At 41.8% G+C, this 23,499-nt stretch overlaps 1 protein-coding gene across 1 annotated transcript in view; it reads right to left on the bottom strand.

Moving 5' to 3' along the window:
* DCT (dopachrome tautomerase) overlaps positions 1-23,012 on the bottom strand; it is a 34,753-nt gene extending 11,741 nt beyond the window's left edge. The window contains exons 1-6 of the mRNA XM_028112103.2: positions 22,625-23,012; positions 14,220-14,519; positions 12,062-12,162; positions 11,756-11,922; positions 10,013-10,192; positions 6,024-6,159 (exon numbers count right to left, since the gene is read on the bottom strand). Of these exons, the coding sequence (XP_027967904.1) occupies positions 6,024-6,159; positions 10,013-10,192; positions 11,756-11,922; positions 12,062-12,162; positions 14,220-14,519; positions 22,625-23,012 (1,272 nt within the window). The remainder of the gene's footprint in view (positions 1-6,023; positions 6,160-10,012; positions 10,193-11,755; positions 11,923-12,061; positions 12,163-14,219; positions 14,520-22,624) is intronic.
* Between the last annotated feature and the right edge of the window lie 487 nt (positions 23,013-23,499).

A 23,499-nucleotide genomic window follows, 5' to 3' on the forward strand; every position in this document is an offset into this window, starting at 1 on the left:
TTTTATACTTGTTATTATGACCTATTAATTTTACTAATTGTACTACAGCCTAGAACAGTAGAGTCAGAAGGGTATTAACTTCATGTAGTCCATTAGATTCTTGTTTTTAGAAACTCGTTTTCTCTTTTCTTGCTTTTCCCCCCTAAATTAATGGACTTAATCTTACCCAACTATTAGTCATTGTTAAGAAATAAATGATGATAAGACTATGTATACGTCTTATTCCATGTATGAGTTCAGTGTATAAGATGACAAACAAACACGTGAGCTATGCAGTGAATATTAGCCGTGCAACCTATGAATCCCCTAGTCACTTAAGAATTGAAAGAATTAGAACTTGCGAAATGTACCTTTCTAAAAGAATAACATTCAAATACAGCCCTAAGAATAGTTGCTTTGAAGTTGGAAGGAAAATATTTAGTCTCTAACATTGTTTCTTTCTTGGCAGTTAACTCAACTATTTAACGTTAGGGTCTTTTGCTTTTCTTTTTTTTCCCCCCTAGATTATACCTAACTAAATTCAATACTGAAGACAGCACTACTTAGCATTTCTGTGACCGAATCATATTTTCCAGATAAATGTGTGCATGTCCTTCAATTACCTTATGAATTATTAGAACTTCAGAGATTGGTTTCAGAGTTTTTCTTGTATTTTAACATTATATTCTTTACTCGTTATTGTGATCAGATACAACTTTGCCCCTCTCTTGCTTGAAGAGATTTCAGGAAAATAATTTTAATAAATGTTGCATGCAATATATTTGCATAAACTGCCTTATGAATTTGAAATTCCAGAAGCTATCACTCTTTTAACCAAAATGCTGTAACCTGGATCTCAATATGTGCAAGAATTATTTAAGCCTAAATTGGTTTCAACATGAAACTTTATGTAAATAGCCTAAAGTAATTGTGAGTTCTGGAACTAGTGCCAAAACACTTCATAGCTGCAAAAAAAAAAAAAAAGACTGTGGCTTTTCATCTGCTTATACGCACATGACAACTTATACCAAAGAAGAACAAAATTTTAAATATTAAAGGTATTAAAAGTAATGAAGGCAAGGATGATTAAATATCTAGTGCTTTGAACTACACGTAAGTCACAGAATTCCTCATCCATAAAGTCATAATGTGGCTCCCTAGAGCAGGAAGAGAAACATGACTGATAGAGGAAACATACTACAGAGAAGGGACATTAATTCCTTAGAGCAGGAGTTGGCAAACTAAGGCCTGTGGACCAAACAGAGCTCACCACCTGTTTTTTATTTCTCTCTCGTAGAGAGAGAGAGCATGAGAGAGCATGGGGTAGGGGGGCAGAGGGAGAGGGAGAGAATCCCAAGCAGGCTCCACAGTCAGCTCAGAGCCCAATGCAGGGCTCAGTCTCACGACCCTGAGATCATGACCTGAGCCAAAAATCAAGAGTCAGACACTTAACCGACTGAGCCACCCAGGCGCCCCTCACCACCTGTTTTTTAAATAAAGTTTTATTAGAACACCACACTCACTCATTCATGTATTGTCTATGACTGCTTTCATGCTACAGAGGCAGGGTTGAGTAGTTGCAACAGAGATATTGGGCCTGTAGAGCCTAAAACACTCACTATCTGCCAAGCTCTACACACAAATTGGGCTTCCTCCAAAGAAGGAGATAAGATGGAATAATCCTTGAAACCTCGGGTGTTGAAAAGCAAGTTACTAGCAGCACCCTTCTTTCCTTTCGTAGGAGAGAAAGGTTGTGTGGAGACATATAATCCTGAATTTGCCAGAAGATTCTGCTGTTCTGCTCATAATATTTTGGCATACTGGATAAGAAGTACTGTGACATTTTTTCTCATGAATATGGACTGGGTGTATAAATTATATAGTTGAAAGTGTATGTTTTACAAAAATTTATTTAGAGAAATATAGTATAGATAACTAGATGTAAAGATACAGAGCAGAGAAGGGAGACACAAGTACTGCATGGCATAAGCTGATGGCTGAGATAATGGCCAGAAAAATGATGTGAAATACCCAGTTAGAACCAATAAACAAGGCAAGCATCCTACAGAAGAGCTAACACAGCTGTGGAGGTATTGCACAGAAGCCCCCACCTTGCTAGAGGCTGGGATCAAGAGTCCACATTCCTGACAACTCCTTCATGTTTTGTTACACAAATACGAGGGAAGAAACACTTTTTAGAAAAAAAGGAATAGCTCATCAACTGCTCCATGTCTGGATTTCCCACAGCTCACCCTGGCCAGGCACTCATCTATCTGGGAATCCAGAAACCTACCCAGACCTTCACACCACCAGGCAAGCTCAGAGCATTGTGAGCTATACAGTTACCCTCCCTCTTCATATCTCCTTTTTTGGTACCCGGGGGGAGATAAAAAATAATAAGTCACCTTTGAAATACCTCAGTATTCCTTTCAGTAAAATTGCCTTAGGGCGCAACTGTCTGCCATGGAGAACAAGATAAGAAACCTTAATTAAGGTTTGGAAATTCAAAGCCAACATATAGTTCTCTAATTCTTTCCCAGCGACTACCATAAAACGCATTGTTGTCTTATGATAAATTTTGTATTGTACTTGGCAGTTTCTAAAGCAGCTTTGTATTATTCTAATCTATTCAGTGTTGCATTAATGAGCACACCACTCTCCTCCAACACCAGATCAAGCCCTGTGACCTGCACTTTGCAGAGCGGGAAACAGAGGCTTCACACACTTTCAAGGAGACTCCCAAGATTGCACAATTCAGGACGAAATAAAAAAGTTATTTGACTTGTAATCCAGTGTTCTTTTGACTATGCCATGTGGCCTCCCAGGAGTCCAGAAAAACAAACTGCTAGAAACTGATGGTATGGACTGATTTATGGCCCCCTCAAATTCATGTGTTGAAACCCTAACCCGCAATGTGACTGTATTCAGAGATGGGACCTAAAAGAGGTAATTAGGGTTAAATAAGGTCATATGTGTGGGGCCCTGAGATGATAGGACTAGTGCTCTTATAAGAAGAAACCCCAGACATCTCTGCCTCTCTCCACTATGTAAGGACACGCCACCAAGAAGGCAGTGGTCTATAAGCCAGGAAGAGAGCTTTCCCCAGGAACCACATCACTCAGCACCTTGATCTTGGACTTTCAGCCTCCAGAACTGTGAGATATGAATTTCTGTTGTTTAACAGTCTATTTTATTTTTGTTACGGCAACTTGAGCAGAATAAGATACACTACTAAAATTAACATTAAAGTGAGGAAAATTCTGGAAAAAGAAAAAACCCATAAAGTGTTTGCTTACTACAATGCAATCTATACTAGATAATATTTAAACTAATTTGAATTCAAAATACTGGCAAAATAAAAAAAGACCAGTGGTGAAATTTCTTCTTCTAATTGCTTTGAAACCATCCATTCAAGACACACAACCCTGAAGATAATGTTAAAATAGTGGATAGTGAGTTAAGTATCTGTAAAGCAGAGACACTGTAAGGGTTTAGCAGCTGGAGTACAAATGTTTAAGACATCTAAAGTTTCTAAACCAACTCTGGTGAGCTGTACTTAAGGGGGGAAAAAGCAGCCCCCCCCCCCACGCCAGAGAGGGCCTGGCTCTATCAAGGAGGCCTTGGTGGGGACGCCTGGGTGGCTCAGTTGGTTAAGCAACTGTCTTCGGCTCAGGTCATGATCCTGGAGTCCTGGGATCCAGTGCCGCCTCGGGCTCCCCGCTCAGCAGGAAGTCTACTTCTCCCTCTGACCTCTCCCCTCTCATGCTCTCTCTCTCTCATTCTCTCTCTCAAATAAATAAATAAAAATCTTTAAAAAATATTAAATTAAAAAAAAGAGGCCTTGGTGTTCCGCGGGGCATAAGCAATCATGGAACATCAACATCAAACAAGGTCACTCTGTGACCGTGATGGATCAGGACAAAAACAAGACAACTCCATGGTTGTGTCTGAATGTAGACAAAATATGAACATTGTCCAAGCCATACAATACCTAACAAGAACATAGCCCTTTCCCGGCTATCACAAGCGACTCCCACCGCTCTACCAATTACTAAGAATTACTGGGGTACTCAATCATAGAATTGCCCCGCTTCCTGACAGCATCCAATCCAGAGCAAAGCCCTGCCTCCTTACACCCTCCCCATCTCAGCTAGCACAAGCCCAAATCCTTTTCATTCCTTTTTAGCCCCTGAGCGCCTCGCTGGGTTCCCAGTCTCTCCCAACAACAAGGAATACACCATCCTTGGTCTTACGGAACCATGGCACCACGTGCTCCACTACAGGTGCTCCTCGCAGTCTCTGGCTGGAGGGCGCTGACCAAGGACAGCTGCGATAACATGACCCCGACCTGCAGTGGGTCTCCAGAGAGCCCCTTGGTGAACAGATTTTTAAAACTAACAGAGCTTGGGATTCTCACAAGTTTTGTGAGTCTCCAGAGAGCCCCTTGGTGAACAGATTTTTAAAACTAACAGAGCTTGGGATTCTCACATTATAATCCCACTGCCGAGTTTCTTTCTGTTTTTCCTTTTGTTTTAAAGTGAGACCGAAATCGGACTCAAACATATATCAAGGGAGTTAGTTCATCACATTTTGAATTTTAAAGAACCGTGAGGTTCCTCTGTAGCCAACAACAGCTCTCTCTGTACTGGCTGTATTTCCCCTCCGAGATATGAAGCTACTTAATAAATTAAGGAACATCAAATGTGGTTTTTGTATTAATTGAAGACATTTGTCATTTTTTCTGCCCAGCACTCCTTCCCCACCCTCCGTCCCCCTTCTGGCTAACACAAACTTACTTCCCCACAGGGAGCTCCCTAAAGCTGTGTGGGTTGGGGTCACACACATGTGTGGACAGTAGGGGTGAACATGTGACCTTGCTCTGGCCAATCAGAGTACCTCCTTTCCACTTGCCATACTGATTGGTTCACGGAGGGCAGGTAATCCAGGCCCGGCCGGTCCTGGGACCGTTCTCCACTACTATGGTAACGTGGCTGCTTCCGGCCCCTGCCCCACGTGCTAAGCTGGTAGCGTGCTCATTTGTGGCTGCCGATGGCTAGCTCGGTTACCACATGGAAAGAAGTTGTTCATGAAGACAGAGATAGAGTTGACATCATTTGAGCCCCCAGATTCAGCACCCCTCCGTTTCCCAGTTATTTAAGTCAATAAATTAATTTTTTTATCGTAAATTAGTTTGGGTAGAATCTACTCATTTGCAAACAAAAAAGAAATGACTGAATATAACTGCAAGTTTGCAAACTGACCCAAACCAATTTTTCTGTTCAGCACTACCAGGTTCTCTCACACATTGGTAGCGTCCTGCGTTTGGGGGTGGACATTGGCCATAGTCCTCACCCTCTCAAGTAAACTCGTAACCATGAAAGCAAGTGAAGACAGGATTCTGGTAAACCTACATTGATTAGCAAGTAGCAACAGAAGGAGTAAAAGAACCCGTTCTTGTATACCCAGGGAGGTCCACGCCATCTTCTGACGAGTGTCTTACGTGGAAGATCCAGTCCAAAGTGGTCACAGTGATATTAGGACAGCAAGAACAGCTCATTTTCAGGCAGAATGCTTTGTGAGTGAGGGGGCCAGGAAGAAACACCAACAGAGCTGTGGACTTGGTGTGCTGGGTGGCTGGACTTCATGCAAGGCTCACAGTAGTTCCACCACTCATCTTCACCATCACTCATTTTATGATTGAAAAATTATTGTCATTATACTAATTTATTATATAAATTGTGCTAAATTGTGATATAATTTATAATATCACTATGCTAACTTATGAATCCACCTCTGGACTATAAACTCCTGTCTGTTGTCATTCCAAAACTAATCATCTCCAAAGCGTGGGTTTCTGAAAAGGGGACTTTAAATGCTATCTAACCACCTCTCAGGCGCAGAATAAAACGAATTTAACATTTGAATACATCCCATTGTCCACAAAGAGAATATAACACACACCAAACCTTAATCTTACTGAAAAGCAAATAAATCCAACATCTTACGTAGAAAATTTTTCATCTAGTCTGAGCCTTTGAACATACCACAAAGACAGGATCGTTGGCAGCAGAATGTGGCAAAGCGCTTGTCCCATTCAAGAAGGAATGAACCAAGTTGTGTAGGCTCATCACTTGAGAGTCCAGGATGCCATTTGCTTTATCAAACCCTTCCAGGGCATTCCTGAGAGAAAATCAGTCTGTCAGCGACAACAGTTACAATTGATAAACGTCTCTTTTTATTGTTTCCAGCCTAAATAACAGTCTTCTGACTTGAGATGGGGAAGCTCTATCATAGCTAATTAACTACAAATTAATCCCAACTTTAATGATGATCTTCTATCAGGGGAGGGAACTCTTAATCAATGCTCCTTCTGCACCTGCTCAGTTGGATTATACCTCTTTTATATACTGTATGACAATTCTATATCTTCATATCTGTCTCCCATGGCAGACTATGAAGTCCTAGAGGACACAGACTGTGTTTTCTCCAGATTTTTATTGCCAGAGCTCAGTACAATGCCCAGCACATGGTCCGTAATCAGAAATATTTTTTGAATTAACATATAATTTTATATTCCCATTCCTCAACTAAATAGACCTCCAGCTTGACCGTAACATATCCGCCATTCTAAATGCATCCCCAAATTCCACTTAACCTTGTTTTTTTCTCCTCCCCATTTTTAGGTAATTCAAATTGTCCTTATCCAAACTCAGTGATCCTCAAATTTAAGCATACATGGGAATCACTGGAGAGAAACACATATTTCATGCCCCACTTCAGAGTTTCTGATTCAGGAAGTGGGGGCTGAGTCTTCACAATTTGTGTTTCTAACCAGCTCCCAAGCGATCCCAGTTATGGTAGTCTGGGCCCCACACTTCGATAACCACTCCCTTAACTCAAATCTATAAAGTTTGCACTCCATTTCAATAGCATTTTTACTACCGTGAAAAACAAACGTATGCTCCTTTTCAAACAATCTTAAATGTCAGCCTTTATAGGACCTTTGCCACTACTCAGAGCTGTGTCCAACCCCCGCACAGACCCTGAGCTCTGCTGCACTTGGCACAACCTCTGCATTTTTCAGTTTACCCCACCTCCGCCCCAAATAACCCATCAGCTGTATAGTTTACACATAGGAAAGAGAGAATCTGGTTTGAGGGGAAGACCATGAATCTATCCACCATGTCTTTTTGGAGCCCCATTCATCTTTGCTTAAAATCTTATTTATATCCATACTTATTTCCCACAACTCTCAAAGTCTTTTTAGATGGAGCGAATTATTAGTTGGCCTTTAAATTTCAAGTATTGTGGTGTCATTGCTGTGCCATTTAGTCTGTAATACTCCTCTGAGATCTCAGACTTCAATATTAAGGTCTGATACATTTAAAAGAAAAGAAAAAGAAAGCGCATGATACGTTTAAGAGAAAAGAAAAAGAAAGAGCATGAGCAAATATTTTTAAATTTAATTTTATTATGTTATGTTAATCACCATACATTACATCATTAGTTTTTGATGTAGTGTTCCATGATTCATTGTTTGCGTATAACACCCAGTGCCCATGTAGTACATGCCCTCTTTAATACCCATCCCCAGGCTAACCCATCCCCCCACCCCCCTCCCCTCTAGAACCCTCAGTTTGTTTCTCAGAGTCCATAGTCTCTCATGGTTTGTCTCCCCCTCTGATTCCCCCCCCTTCATTTTTCCCTTCCTACTATCGTCTTTTTTTTTTTTTTTAACATATAATGTATTATTTGTTTCAGAGGTACAGGTCTGTGATTCAACAGTCTTACACAATTCACAGCGCTCACCATAGCACATACCCTCCCCAATGTCTATCACCCAGCCGCCCCATCCCTCCCACCCCCCACCACTCCAGCAACCCTCAGTTTGTTTCCTGAAATTAAGGATTCCTCATATCAGTGAGATCATATAATACATGTCTTTCTCTGATTGACTTATTTCACTTAACATAATACCCTCTAGTTCCATCCACGTCATTGCAAACAGCAAGATTTCGGGGGTTTTTTTTTGATGGCTGCATAATATTCCTGTGTGTGTGTGTGTGTGTGTGTGTGTGTGTGTGTGTGTGTGTGTGTGTGTATACCACATCTTCTTTATCCATTCATCTGTTGATGGACATTGCTGCTATAAACATTGGGGTGCATGTACACCTTCAGATCTCTACATTTGTATCTTTGGGGTAAATACCTAGTAGTGCAATTGCTGGGTCGTAGGGTAGCTCTATTTTCAATTTTTTGAGGAAACTCCACACTGTTTTCCAGAGTGGCTGCACCAGCTTGCATTCCCACCAACAGTGTAGGAGGATTCCCCTTTCTCCGCATCCGCATCAACATCTGTCATTTCCTGACTTGTTAATTTTAACCATTCTGACTGGTGTGAGGTGGTATCTCATTGAGGTTTTGATTTGGATTTCCCTGATGCCGAGCGATGTTGAGCCCTTTTTCATGTGTCTATTGGCCATTTGGATGTCTTCTTTGGAAAAATGTCGTTCGTGTCTTCTGCCCATTTCTTGATTGGATTATTTGTTCTTTGGGTGTTGAGTTTTGATAAGTTCTTTATAGACTTTGGATACTAGCCCTCTATCTGATATGTCATTTGCAAATATCTTCTCCCATTCTGTCGGTTGTCTTTTGGTTTTGTGGACTGTTTCTTTTGCTGTGAAAAAGTCTTTTGTCTTGATGAAGTCCCAATAGTTCATTTTTGCCCTTGCTTCCCTTGCCTTCGGCGATGTTTCTAGGAAGAAGTTGCTGTGGCTGAGGTTGAAGAGGTTGCCGCCTGTGTTATCCTCTAGGATTTTGAAGGACTCCTGTCTCACATTGAGGTTTTTCAACCACTTTGAGTCTATTTTTGTGTGTGGTGTAAGGAAAAGGTCCAGTTTCATTCTTCTGCATGTGGCTGTCCAATTTTCCCAACACCATTTGTTGAAGAGACTGTCTTTTTTCCATTGGCCATTCTTTCCTTCTTTGTCGAAGATTAGTTGATCATAGAGTTGAGGGTCCATTTCTGGGCTCTCGATTCTGTTCCATTGATCTATGTGTCTATTTTTGTGCCAGTACCATACTGTCTTGATGATGGCAGCTTTGTAATAGAGCTTGAAGTCCGGAATTGTGTGCCACCAGCTTTGCTTTTCTTTTTCAACATTCCTCTGGCTATTCGGGGTCTTTTCTGGTTCCATACAAATTTTAGGATTATTTGTTCCATTTCTTTGAAAAAAGCTGACGGTATTTTGATAGGGATTGCAGTAAACATGTACATTGCTCTAGGTAGCATTGCCATCTTCACAATATTTGTTCTTCCAATCCATGAGCATGGGATGTTTTTCCATTTCTTTGTGTCTTCCTCAATTTCTTTCATGAGTATTTTATAGTTTTCTGAGTACAGATTCTTTGCCTCTTTGGTTAGATTTATTCCTAGGTATCTTATGGTTTTGGGTGCAGTTGTAAATGGGTTCCACTCCTTAATTTATCTTTCCTCTGTCTTGTTGTTGGGGTATAGAAATGCTGTTTAATGAAGTACCCTGGTGGGGTGCCTGGGTGGCTCAGTCATTAAGCATCTGCCTTCAGCTCAGGTCATGATCCCAGGGTCCTGGGATCTAGCCCCGCATCAGGCTCCCTGCTCCACAGGAAACCCGCTTCTCCCTCTCCCACTGCCCCTGCTTATGTTCCCTCTCTCTCTGTGTCTCTCTCTGTCAAATAAATAAATAAAATCTTTAAAAAAAAATGAAGTACCCAGGTTCTGAACACTGTACCTATATAGGCCATAATTAGAAATACAAAAGATGGTTTTGAATAGCCGTTAGAAAATATTAAAACGACACTATTCATTATAGTGGGTGGATGATGACTTTCCTAACACTGTTTCCTTGTTATCCTCACTTGTCAAGCCTTCTGCATTACTTAGCTTTGTACATGGCTCCCAACACCCGGATCTCCTTCCAGTTCATTACAACCACAGGCATGAAAACCTTAAAGTATTTTAAAATGCCAGTCTAACAGAGCTCAGAGCACCAACCTGAAGCTGAAGGTAGAGTTCTGGAAGAAAGGAGGGCTGTCAAACTTCTTGAGAGACAGACAATCTTGTATGTCTTTTAAAGTTGGCAATTTCTCACTGTTTAGTCCCACTTGATTTCTTCTTAACAGACCTTCATATGTCCCATTACAGAGGGTGACCCGGCGGTTATAGTCATCTAGGCTAAGGGTTGTAAGGAGAGTAAAAATGGAATGTTTTAATTTGTGGATATTATCATAACTTTGGGCCAAGCAAACCAATCAAAATCTTAGTCATGATAAAATCTTATTATAGTTACCCATCCCAACATGTTGGGGAGCACTATCCAGAGGGCTATAGGAAAAGCTTAGGGTGTAGAAGGGGGGAATCCCTGCTAGATTGGCCTACACCCCCGCAAACACATGCATGCCCAGACTAGGGGTGTGTTCAAGGAAGCTCGACAAAGACACTGGGCAGGAGAGCTAGAGCCCTTAGGTTAAAAACAGGAAGATTTGAAGGAAACAGATAAATAAAGGAAGGCAGGGGCACCTGGGTGGCTCAGTCAGTTGAGCATCTGCCTTTGGCTCAGGTCATGATCCCAGGATCCTGGGATGGAGCCCCCATCTTGGGCCCCCTGCTCAACCGGGAGCCTGTTTCTCCCTCTCCCTTTGCCCCTCCCCCTGCTCATGCTCTCTCGCACTGTCTCTCGCAAATAAATAAATAAAACCTTTAATAAATGTATAAATAATAAAGGAAGGCAGAAGAACCTCTTGGGGAATCTTTTTTTGAGATGTGTGCTAGAAAAAAAGAAACAAATTTAAGGAATCACTGAGGATAGGATTCTCCATGGGCTACAGGCTGCTCATTTGCTTACGCTGTGTTCTTCAATACTTCAGAGATCATTCTCCCCCGCCCCATCCCCTGCCCCTCTCAGCTCACCATCGCCTGATGGTCTAGCTATACAGGACTGTTTCCAGAGACTTTTCCAGCTTCATACATGATGTTCCCTCCACCTAGGACACACTCACCACCCTCCCCTCCATCTGTTTGTGGTGTGTGCCTCTGCCTCTTAGAGAATTCCCCTGACTCTCTTCTTGGCTTCGCACTTACATCTATCATGATACTTTTCACATTGTATTGTAACTCGTTTACAAGCAATCTGCCTTTGTAAATATAAAACGATATCCAAAAGGGAAGCTATTTTATTCATCTTTGTATTGTCAGTACTATTACACTCCTTGGAATATGATCAGTACTTAAGAAATGTTTGGCTGAATGCAGAAACTAATTCTAATTTTAAAACAGTTGATCTAGAAAGGATAAGCCCATTCGATTCACAGGTGCGATTTCCAGACCTCTATTTTTTTTTTTTTTTTTTTTTTTAATAAGAGGGCTCAGGGCGCCTGGGTGGCTCAGTTGGTTAAGCAACTGCCTTCGGCTCAGGTCATGATCCTGGAGTCCCGGGATCGAGTCCCACATCGGACTCCCTGCTCGGCAGAGAGTCTGCTTCTCCCTCTGACCCTCTTCCCTCTCATGCTCTCTATCTCTCATCTCATTCTCTCTCTCTCAAATAAATAAAAATTTAAAAAAAAATAAGAGGGCTCAGAATTTTTCAAAATCCCCCTTCCCTCAGGAAAATCATTTTCAGAAACATGTACAAAGAATCCAGCCTGCATTAGAAACAGAAATATAAAGTGCCTCTCCATCTCTCAGACTTAGGAAAATATGGTCTCTGGATTTCCAGTGCAGGTACGTATATACCATTACCTATCACAGATAATTTCCCAGCTGGAGAATCTTGAGTTCTGACTAATTAGAGTTGGGTCATCTTGTCTTGCAGCCCCAAGCAGCTGGTCTGTACACACGTCACAGTCGTTCCTCCCGGTGGCAAAGTTCCAGTAGGGCAAAGCAAAGGACTCATTGTCGATGAGTTGCTAAAAGCAAAGGGTGTGCCTAGTTATGTAACTCAATATATCAATATCAAATACAACAAGAAAGCACATAAGGCAAAGATTGATATGGGTCTTGACCAAATGCAAAATAAAAAATACCAAAGGCATAGTTTTGACCAACCTGGAGATCCCTTTCCAGCCACAGCAAATGGTACCGGTGCCAAGTAACAAAGGCGGGGCCTTGGTGTGAGAAGTCTATGGCCTTGTATGGGCGCCCTGGTCCTAAAGCAATTGGGAAACATATTAAAGATCATGGAATAGCATTTTTTTTAATGTTAATCCTTACATTAAATGTGGGATGTGTCTGCAGAGCCAGTAAGTCCAAGCTATTCTCATCGGGAAAAAAAAAAAAAATGGTTTTTGTCATTTATCTCTCTGAAAGCAAGAACAGCAACAACAAAACAATTTCAGAAGCAACTAGCACTTCTAGGATAAATTCTCCATCTCTCAAAAGTTTGATTGTCAACAGAGATCCAGACACATCTAGGTCGTTTTCAGCTTTGAGAGTCTCTGTCAAATGTTTAATTTTTAAGTAACATTTCATTAAGATGAAATAATGTTATCCAAAGGGCTAGATCATTAAGACCTCAATGAAATATATTTTCAAAGGATATTTTCAAACCTATTCCTCACAAATGCTCACATTTACAAGGGAAGGATTAATTAATAATAAAACAACTTGGACTGCTTTTAGTCCTAATTCAGGCATTTATGTCACCAAAAAGAACTTCCATGGATTGTGCCTCTGCCCTCAGTCAGTTACAACCACCAGCTGACAAGCATGGTAGCCAAGACTAGAAGAGAGAAAAATACATTCAAATCAATGTGGCTGGCCACTGGAACCACCAATTTTAGTGAAAAGCTTTGGGCAATTTAATGACCCCCTTACTGCCCATTCCATCCTTCTTCCGCTTTCATAAAAGCTTTTGATGGTTATGTAGAAACTTTAGCTGGCTTTAGCTCTTTTTCAAAGTACCTATAATAACTTCAGAGAGCTGAACAGACACGAATATAAATTTAATTCCTAGGTATGACCAGAAACTATAGTCCTCTTTCCCTCTTGAGAGAAAACCCTCTCATAGAGCAAAAATTCCTCTGAGTGATGACAGGAAAACTATAAAGATTTATAGCCAGAAGAGCCTCCTTATCTATTGATAAAGACAGAAGCTTACCTGAGAGGCAAGAGTTTTTAAGGACTCACACTGAGGAAAGACATGCTATCACTTCCTGATGGCTACACAGTCTTTTTTAAATGTTTTAATTCAAAACAAAGCTTAATGTTCCCCAAACGAATGAATGAGGTGAAATCAAGCAATGGGGAACCAGTGATAAACACAAGGACAGAAAATTCCAGTGAGAATCTGACTATTCAAAGGGAGTTTGATGTCTTCATTCACCCTGATCCCAACAAGGGACCCCAAAGGTGGGGATAACAGGTACAGCCAAAGAAAGCATCAGGAGTACACAGAATAGAACCAGGAATGGAGGCACATCCCCCTGGAGCGGGCTGACGTCTGTGGTGTTCACTGACTGAGAAATATCTGAGGGCGTAGCTGGTCCTACTAGATTAATGAAGTTCTTAACAAACAAGCTCCCAGTCCAAGTCTTAGGCTCTAGAAGGGCGGGGCACCATTTACCCAGGCATCCACTGTAATGGTTCAAAGGGTTAATTCAGGAGGAACTCTACATTGCTGGAGCAGCTTATGCTCTTCCTTGACAATACGACTCTGAAAAAACCTGAGGATCCCAACAGCAGTGCACCATATTACAGGCACCATGAATGATGACCAAAAGTCTAAAGACTAACACATGCGGGTTTAATGAGATATGCACTTTCCACACGAACACTCTAATTCTGCACAAAGAAGCTTCATGTGCTTTAGCACATGTTCTGTTAATTCCTCTAATTTGAGGAAAAATGTCAGAGAGGGCTTCCATGGCCAGATTTAGACATGTTTTCTTCTGGAATCAAAAGGAATTTGCCTCCGCTTCACCAACTCTTGCCTTTGAAGATTAATAGCTTCACAGAGGAGAGTTTAGACTTTGAACGCAAAATACCCACTACAGGAGAAAACATATTCCCAAATGTCAACCAACGTACTGGTAAACTGTGCTCCATCCTAGCTTCAGGGAGCATTTGATAATCCTCTGACTTTCATAAGCCTAACCCTTCCTGAGGTTGCTCTCTTGTTAATTAACTTCCCTGAAATTACTTCCCCACCCATCCCCCCACAGCCCCAAACTATAATAATATACCCTCTGCTGAGGAAAAAACCCACCTAATAATGTATCTCTAACAGAGTAATAATGGAGCCACACAAAGAAATCATAAATGCTGCAGTTGGCAATCTGTGGCTGGGTCCCGTTGGGCCCCAGCAGGCCGAGCCAGTGCTGGGTGGTGATCACGTAGTTGGGGTGTGTCGTGTTCTTTGCAAGGTCTAAGGCGTCCAGGAACTGCTCCCTCTCCTGAGCAGTCAAGGAATGGATATTTTTCCGAATTACCGGGGCTTTCCTCTGATTGCAGTCGTGGCCGGTCCAGCCAAACTTGCAGACTCCACAGTTGTAGCCAGCAAAATGTCCTGGTTTATTTTTAAAAGGAAAAAAAAACGGGGGGGGGAGAGATGGAAGAGGGAGTCAGTTTATGTAGCTTGGAAGAAATTTCTGAATTTGAACTCTAGGATAAAAAGGAGGAAAAGATGAAAGTGTTTGCAAAAAGGCAAAGGAAGCCAATTTCCTTCCCTTACTCTCCTCTTGAAATGTTTGCATCTCCAAGTGAACAGAGTACTAGAGTGCCTTAGAAATATTCCCAGCAAAGAAACAATATGAAAGGGGTCACAAGCTGTTATGGGTGGACCGTGTCCCTTCAAAATTCATATGTTGAAGTTCTAACCCCCAGTTCCTCAGTATATGACTGTATTTGGGGCTAAGGTCTTCAGAGAGGTAATTAATGTAAAACTGAGGTCATGAGGTGGCCCCCAATCCAATATGACTGGTGTCCCTACAAGAGGAGGAGATTTGGCCACTAGGCATTACAGATGGAAGACCATGTGAAGACCAAGGGACAAGGCAGCCACCAACAAAGCAGGAGAGAGGACTCAGAAGAATCCAACCCAGCTGACACCTCGACCTGAGACTTTAGGCTTCCAGAACTGGAGGCAGAACGAGTTTCTCTTTCCTCCCCACAGCCCCACCCCCAGGGCTGCCCGCTGTCTTGGATGGGCACGCTGCTGAGCCCTGCTATCCTGTGGCACACACAACAGGGCCCACACAGAGTGAGTGTGGCTCATTGACTTAGAGAAGGAAGAAGATATACACCCAGCTCACGGTGGAACCAAAATAAATAAGCTGATTTCCAGGAATTTAGGTGAAATCTAACAATACAAAAGCTGGTTTATTTCACAAAGGAGACAGCATTAAGACAAAAATCAATGGAGGCCGGCGGGTCATAAAGGTGAATTAGCTGCCACGGTATCACCAAGTGCAAATCATTGCAGGGCTCCCCGTCCACGGCACAAATGTCCCTGCTTTAACTACCCAGGGAAGGAGTACTAGTCATATGAACTAATAAGCATCTTCCTGATTAGCATTTAAAGTGGAAATTATTTCAGCTTGTCCTGGACTTTTCCCTTTTTAGTCTTGATTACTGCCTTTGGTATGACCAGCACCTCATTCCCTAGGTGGTGATAAGTTAGAGAGTAAACATTTAAATGTTATTGGAGCAAAAAGTTGAAGCAAAAGGGGATGGTAATGCTCATCTCCCAGGGGATTAGAGGGGTTACATAAAGCGTTAACATGGGAGACCAACTTTGCTCTCTTCCTCCTCCCCAAACCCCCTCCCCTTCCCCCATCCCCCTCCTCCCAGACCTTTTTCCTGGCTCTCACTTCAATCCACAGCACTTTTCCTTCATCATCTCCTTAAATTCCTCTTTGCCTGGGTTACCACTCCTGCTTTCTGCCTCACGATGGGTTGTCTACAAGGTCATCCTTGACTCAACATGTCAGGGTCAGATGCTAGTGCCCTGAGCTCCCCTGGTACCTCATATGCCCCCACCATGGGATATATCACACCAACAGTAATTATCTACTTGTCTCAGGTACAGGCAACTGGAAGGCAGTTACCCCACTGCCTAGGCCTGTGCTCGGCCTTATACAAAATGAATATTTGTTGCATGAATAAAAGAAATATAAAGCCAAGTCACCACGATGTGCACTTTAAAAATCGTACACTTTTATTTGTAGTCATACCTCAATAGAGCTGAAATTTTTTTTGAAAATTAACTAAAAACAAAGAAGTATAAAACATGTGGTAGATAATCCAATAAACATAAAATTTCTTCTTCCTCTCTCTCCCTACCCTTGTGGATTAGAAGGAAAAGCAGGCCCTGTAAATAATTTTGATAAACTGTAAATACCAAAGCAGAGGTAAGCAAAAAATACTATGACCGTAGTAGAGAGAGGATCATTTGAATTTCTACAGGCAAAGAAAATTTTACAATAGCATGAAACAAAAGGATCAGCGTTTGTATTATGTAAACAAAAATGCACAGGCCTCCTTTTCTATTAACCCAATGGATTTTTTGATGGTTAAAGAAAATGTCATTAAAGATATCATGAGTAGGAAAAATTTTTCTTAAGGTAATTTATTTGGGTTCAATGCTCCTCAAAACATACAAAATATCCTACCTACCCTCACAGAGCTCAGTTATCTGTACACTTCTTTGCTTTAACATCATATGAGAACATAAGTAAAAAATACTTAAACAGAAAAAATTCTACTAGCCCCAAGAATTAAACATGTTGTAGAATAGTTTCAGTTAAACATTAAAATTTACATTGATTACTAGAGTGAAGCTATTAAATAGAAATTATTTATAAATATTTATTGAGCAACCAACAAAGTACCAGGTACTATACAAATGCTCCGGAGTTATTTTCCCCCAGGGAATCTACTAAAATTGTATATCTGTTTCAAAACACCTTTGATTAAAACATATCACCTTCTCTGGCAGCTTTTACAGGAATAGAATACTTTTGAGGAGTGAATGAGAAAATGCATCCGAAGAATACTAAATGCCCAAACTTCCAGCTACTTACCTAGAGCCAGATGACTGAAGGTGAATATATAGCCACAGCTTTGCAATAGGAGAGTAAGTCTCTCCTTCGAAATGCTAAGGAATAGCACACTTCAATTTTATAATAATCAATTCAATACAATTCTACATTTAAATGCATAAAACTTGTCTTTGAATTTTGTTGAAATTGAGTAATTCCTAACTTACGCCATGAGTTTTAATACTCCTTCACTTCCTTTACCACAATTATTTTTGGTTGCTAGAAACAAAATGATCAATAACTAATTATCTCCCTCATTTGTTTATTCAACAGATAATTTATTAACACCGACCGCCTAAAGGGCGGTCAAAACTCAGCATGCCTCTCTGTGCTCCCACTTGTTATGTTGGAAGAAGTTTCCATGCTTTGTAGCTTTGGACTTCACTCTTCCAAATCTGTCATAGTAGGATAAGAGTTCTACATCACAGAGTTCTCATGGAAAACAAGCCGGTTATCATATTAAGCACTTAGAACAGCATCTGGTACATAGTCAGTTCTATATTAAATGTTATTATTACTAGATACCACATAGAAACAGTATTGTAAATATTTGTTTTCCTGCCTGTCTTCCTCATCCACGACACTGTGGACATCTTAAAAATCATATTGCGGGGGCGCCTGGGTGGTTTAGTCGTTAAGCGTCTGCCTTCGGCTCAGGTCATGATCCCAGGGTCCTGGGATCGAGCCCTGCATCGGGCTCCCTGCTCCGCGGGAAGCCTGCTTCTCCCTCTCCCACTCCCCCTGCCTGTGTTCCCTCTCTCGCTGGATCTCTCTCTGTCAAATAAATAAATAAAGTCTTTAAAAAAAAATCATATTGCGTTTTTCCCCTTTGTACCTGAAGGGCCTAGCATCACTGGTGCTAAATAAATGTTAGTCGGGTAGGTGATAAATGAATCAATGAATAATGGAATAAAAGGCATTAGGTACTAAAAGATACAGATAGGCATAAGGCACAACGTCTTCATCCAGGGGATGAAGGACGTGTGTGCAATGAACCACCAACGCAAGTCAAACTGTGGGGAAAAGTGAAAACAGAGGAATAAACCAAGCACCACAGAAGACAAAAGACGATATGATTAATTCTGACTCAGAAGACCAGAGCTGCTTCACAATTATGTTGAGCAAAGACGTTTCTTTTTACAAAACCATACTTGCCCCTGAAAAGCAACGTAGAAGGTAAGAAGAAAGAATTGGAGAGGGGAAGGAGGCAAAATGGGGGGGAAGGGGATTAAGAAGTACAAAGTTCAAGTTACAAAATAAATAAGTCATGGGGTATAATGGACAACACGAGGGATACAGTCAACATTATTAGGTAGGAACTTTCAGTACGCAGTGTATACAAATATCGGATCCCTGTGTTGTACATCTGAAACTAAGATAATAACACTTATCAATTATAACCCAATAAATTAAAAAAAAAAAAGCACTTGTCTGCATGTGAGCTCACCTACGGCCCAGAAATGTAAAAAAAAAAAAAATCCTTTTCCAGCATCTCTCCAAAACCTCTGCATTCGGGCCCCTTTTATGTTTAGAGCTTCTAAACATGGTCCAAAGAATTCATGAAAATGTTGCCGACAACAGAAAAGTGCAACAACGTGGAAACCCAGCACACAAAGTGCTTATTTCTCTAATTTAGATTCCCTAGTGGTTCCCTACATCAACTTAACCTGAGTTCATTTATTCCCCTACTCTACCAATAGCGGCAGCAAAAACTACAAGACGGGCCTCTTAGGAGAGATGGCCTTTTCTTACTAGAAAATGGAGAGAGAAGGAAAACTAAAGGACCCCGAGATACCAATCTATCTACCACTGAGTATGTCCTTGGGCAAAAATTAAATTTAAAAAGACAAAGTCGTAAACCTACTTAGGACTGGGAGAGCAATGGAAAAGAGAGTGAGAACCAAGCCAGGCACGTTCCTACACGAACTGTATCAGCTTAACCTCAGAAGGCTATTAGACTAAATAAGCTTAAAGACCACCGATTAGTGAATTTACAAGGAGCTCTAAATAGCCTATTCCTTTTAATTAGAGATTCTATTATTTTAATAACAATACTTTATACTCACAGAGAGCCTTTCATCTACAGAGCTCAAAAAGATTTTACAAGTGCGGTTTCATCATTATCCCCATTTCAGAGATTGGAAAAACGGAGGCGCTTAGTCACTTGTACAAACAAGCAGTTCTTTGACAACTGTTCAAAAACGATTTGGTGTGCATGTTTTCCAAAAGTCCAAGAACACAGCTGCAACTGGTATGTTCTCAGAAATGCCAGTTGGCTAGTGAGATGTGTAAGGTGAAGAGCTAATGCCAAGTCTCCCGAAATTCAGCTCTTCCTGACAATTAAGGTTGGTGGGTTTTGGGTTCCAATTTATCCCTAGAGAGATAATAGAGAATAGAGAACTTCTCTCTAGAGGATTTGAGCACATCATTTAGGGGGTTTCCCCTCCAGAGTTTGTTTTTATCTCTTTGTTAGGCTAATATCTTTTACCAGCTTCAAGCTCATGAAGACAATGGGGTATTTTATTTTATTTTATTTTATTTTATTTTATTTTATTTTATTTTATTGTGGTAAGAACATTTAACACATTTTTAAGTGTATAATACATTATTGCTGACTCTAGGTGCAATGTTGTACAGTAGCTCTCTTAAGCTTACTCATCTTGCCTAACTGAAACTTTATGTGCACTGATTACTACCTCTCTATGTCTCACTCCCCTGGCCCCTGGTAACTAGCATTCCACACTTTGATTCTATGAATTTGACTTTAGATAGCTCATGTAAGTAGAATCATGCCTTATTTGTCTTTCTGTGACTGACTTATTTCCTTAGTATAATACCCCTTAGGTTCATCCATGTTGTCACATACTGCACGATTTCCTTCTCTTCTTTAAGGCTGAATAGAGTTCAATTGGATGTATATACCACTCGGCTAAAATGTGGAGAAATTGGAATCCCTGTGCACTGTTGGTGGAAATGCAAAATGGCACAGCCACAATGGAAAAACACAGTATGGAGCTTCCTCAAAAATTAAAAATAGAACTGCCATATGATCTCACAATTCCATTTCTGGATATTTGTCCAAAAGAATTGAAATCAGAATCTCATAGAGATATTAGCATTCCCATGTTTATTGCAGCACTATTCCCAATAGCCAAGATGTGGAAACAATCTAAATGTCCATTGACGGATAAATGGTCTGTTTATTTTTCCACTGCATTAACAAAGTTCAGGGTCACCAATAGTCTGCTTTCCAGAAGCTAAACTAGATCTCTTCCCTAATAAATTTTGGGTGACCTAGAAGAATCCCAGGAGTCCTACTTGCAAAAAATTATGAGGATAACAGACAGGAGGGCTTTTGGGTTCGGGTTTTGGGATCAGGTTGAAATTCTGAAGACTGCTTCCCAAACCATGAAAAGCTACCCTTGGAAGGCAAGCAACTCACCCTTTGGGGGAGAATAAGCTGAATGAAGGTCCTATGTCTTGCTTTGGGACACATGACACATCACAGAATGGTGATTACTGTTTATACTAAGTTGGTTTCCAGCTCAGCCACTAGGACTTGGTCTGATGCCCTGAGACTCAAAGAATAAGACCATTTAGCCAACATAAGGGGAGCCATCCAGAGCTGGTATGGAAAGAGCTATGGTCCTGAATGAGTCTACACAGATCAAATCATGGAGGAGGGGAGGAGAGCCATAGGCTAGTAGTTGGTCTCAGGAGCAGCCAAGGCCTTGACAATGGCTGGGAATGGAGACCATACACACTGAGAAAGCTCTGTTCCTTGGACTGACCTACAGACATGTGATGTCCTTAACAGTCCAGACTCACAGGCCAAACCCTCTTTCTGAGCCACTGTCTCCTAGGTATATGTTTATCCTCCTCAGAACAGGGGATCCCTTTTTATGTTAGGAAGTGGATCACTGTGCCCCTAACTTCCTGTCACTTCTGGAGGAATATTTATTTATAGGTCTACCTCCTGGAAAGGGAGATTATAATTATCCTTTTCTATTCTGCCATTCTCTAGTCTCTCCATCCTCACCTTTAAAAACCAAAACAAAACAAACTTGCCTACGAGGTCAAAAATATAAAGTAGATGATGATAAGAAGAGGTAAGAGTTATATCTGATTTCTTAATATCTTCTGCCCCAGGATTCCATAAATGGAGAGGCCCAACCGTTATAAGTGGTAGCACTCTCTCGTTGATTTGGCCTGGAAATAAGTGTTCTAGAAGAACTTTTGAGTCATAGACAAAGAAGTTACTGTGTAGTGTGGTTTTAATCACACAGGTAATATGAAACCTCTGCTTCTCAGACACAAGCCAGGAGAATCCATGAGATAATGTCTATAGAAGACAATGTTCAATTAGCTCAGAAAAAAATGGATAGTATATGTTCAATATGCTATTTAAAACTTTCGTCACCATGAATGCCCACCGCAAAACTAGTAGTCCCTTGGAGTCGCAGAATTAATAATATGACCACAAAACGATTATACAGCCAGAATTTTTTGCCTGTTAAAAAAACTAACATCATTCCTACCTCAACATTGCAGTCCTTTGTACGTTTCCTTAGTTTACCTTTTTATATCCCTACATAGCCCCATTATCTGGATTCCCTATGTGCCAGCATTCTATGAGAATGTAAGGAAAAATAATAATTTAGGAAGGAAAACTTGGTACGCAGCTGGGTGCTGTAGAACAGTGGCCAAGGGCTTTGCTAATGTTGCCGCATGCACTTTCTGTGCGTCCAATGCTCTGCCAGCCTTTGAGTGTTTATCACCGCGGTGCATGGCTGCTGAACACAGACAGGCGCTACTGAGGAGGATTTGAGAAGGCTCAGAAGAGCTGGAGGCATAAGAAATGCACAGAGGTTTCAAAGAAGTCATAAGAGAGACCAAGGTCTGAAAGAGGGACACTGAGCAAATGGTGAAATGCCCACAGCCAACCCAGGCAAGAGCAGAAAAAGCCACTGTTATCTTGGGATTCTCCCTCCCCAGCCCGCAGAAGCTCTGTCCCACCACAGCCCTCCGAGTGGCAAAGGGACAACCCAGGCACAACCTTAACTAACAAGATGTACTCTGCTTGAGACCCGTTCCAAACACGAGAAACGCTGAGGCTGGGACCTTGGAAACACCTGCCTTGGATGCCTGTCTTCTAGATGCCAAGGCTACCCACCCCCCTCTTCTGCAAGTGCAAACCCATTTCAGAAGGGGAGGCCACCGAATCCAGCTTGAAAGGACTTGCTCTGAGCTTCAAAGCTGACTCTGGAGCTCGTTAGCTTCCCCCTTCCAACAAACAAGCCAATGGCATGTTGGCATGAGTTCACATAACCAGGCTTGGCCCATGTAATATCCATTTGGTTTCCATAACTAGATGTAACAGAGGGTGTGAAAAATAGAACCAAGACATCAGCCCGACTCAGTTTGCTGCCTGTGAAAAACAAACTTGGTTGGCCACTTAAAGCCTAGTCTAACAGTTTTAAGAGTCTCATCTCTTCCTGAGAAGGGGCTCCTTTCCCAACTGGGGCCTCCCCGCCCGGCTCAGGGCATGGCCGGGTCTGCCGGCCTCCCTCACCTGTGCATCGGCAGGTCCGGTGGAAGAATTTCCTTGGCCAACCTTCTCGGTCATCCTGGTTCCGTAGCACGTAAGGACCGCTCCAGGGCCTGGTGTCAGCTTGCACCTCCATGCACTGGCCCCGGCCCTCCTGGGAGCCACAGATGTTGTCGGGCTCCGGACCCAGCGACGGGCAGCACTCCTTGGTCATCAGGCTGTCCACCGTCATGCAGACCCGGGGGAACTGTGCACGGGCTCCAGGCAGGATCCCACAGCCCAGGCAACTGAGCACAAGCCCCCACCCGAGAGGGCTCATGGCTTTATCAGCAGAACTCCCTCTTGCTTTCCACTCCCTGATTCTACCCTGCCTTTCTCCTTGTCTTCCACTCTTGAGCTCTTGAGCGCTCATTCAGTTGATTTTTGGTTTTGGGGGGTGGGGGAGTTGATATCGTTTTGTTTTGCACTCTATTCCTCTCCTCTTTAAAAAAAATACCTGCAAAAATCGCAGAACCCACGTGAGTGCACGTGTGTACATGCACACGCACGGACTATTTTATGTGATTCAAACAACTAAAACAAATTTAAGGCCATTAGAAGCGCCTCTAACAGCCAGATTTAATGAGGGTAGCGCTTCTCACCATCTTTCCCCCGTTAAATCAGGCTTTGTCTAATTGAGTTAATTTACGGGGTACTGCAGTCATACTACTTATTATACCGGTATTTCTAAACCCCTCCTTTCCTCCTTAGCCCATAACTTTAATTGCCTTGAACTCAGTTCAAAAGCCAAACACCGTGCTGCCTTTATTTGGTCTGGCTTGCCAAACCACGGGGCCTTGTGGGGTTTGGGTAAGGGCTGGGAGAAGCCATCATTAGGGGGATTAGGATTAGAGAGACCC

This window comes from Eumetopias jubatus, unplaced genomic scaffold (genome assembly GCF_037043125.1).
Source record: "Eumetopias jubatus isolate StellerSeaLion01/CBP00866 unplaced genomic scaffold, mEumJub1_p1.0 scaffold_3, whole genome shotgun sequence".
Lineage (NCBI taxonomy): Eukaryota > Metazoa > Chordata > Mammalia > Carnivora > Otariidae > Eumetopias > Eumetopias jubatus.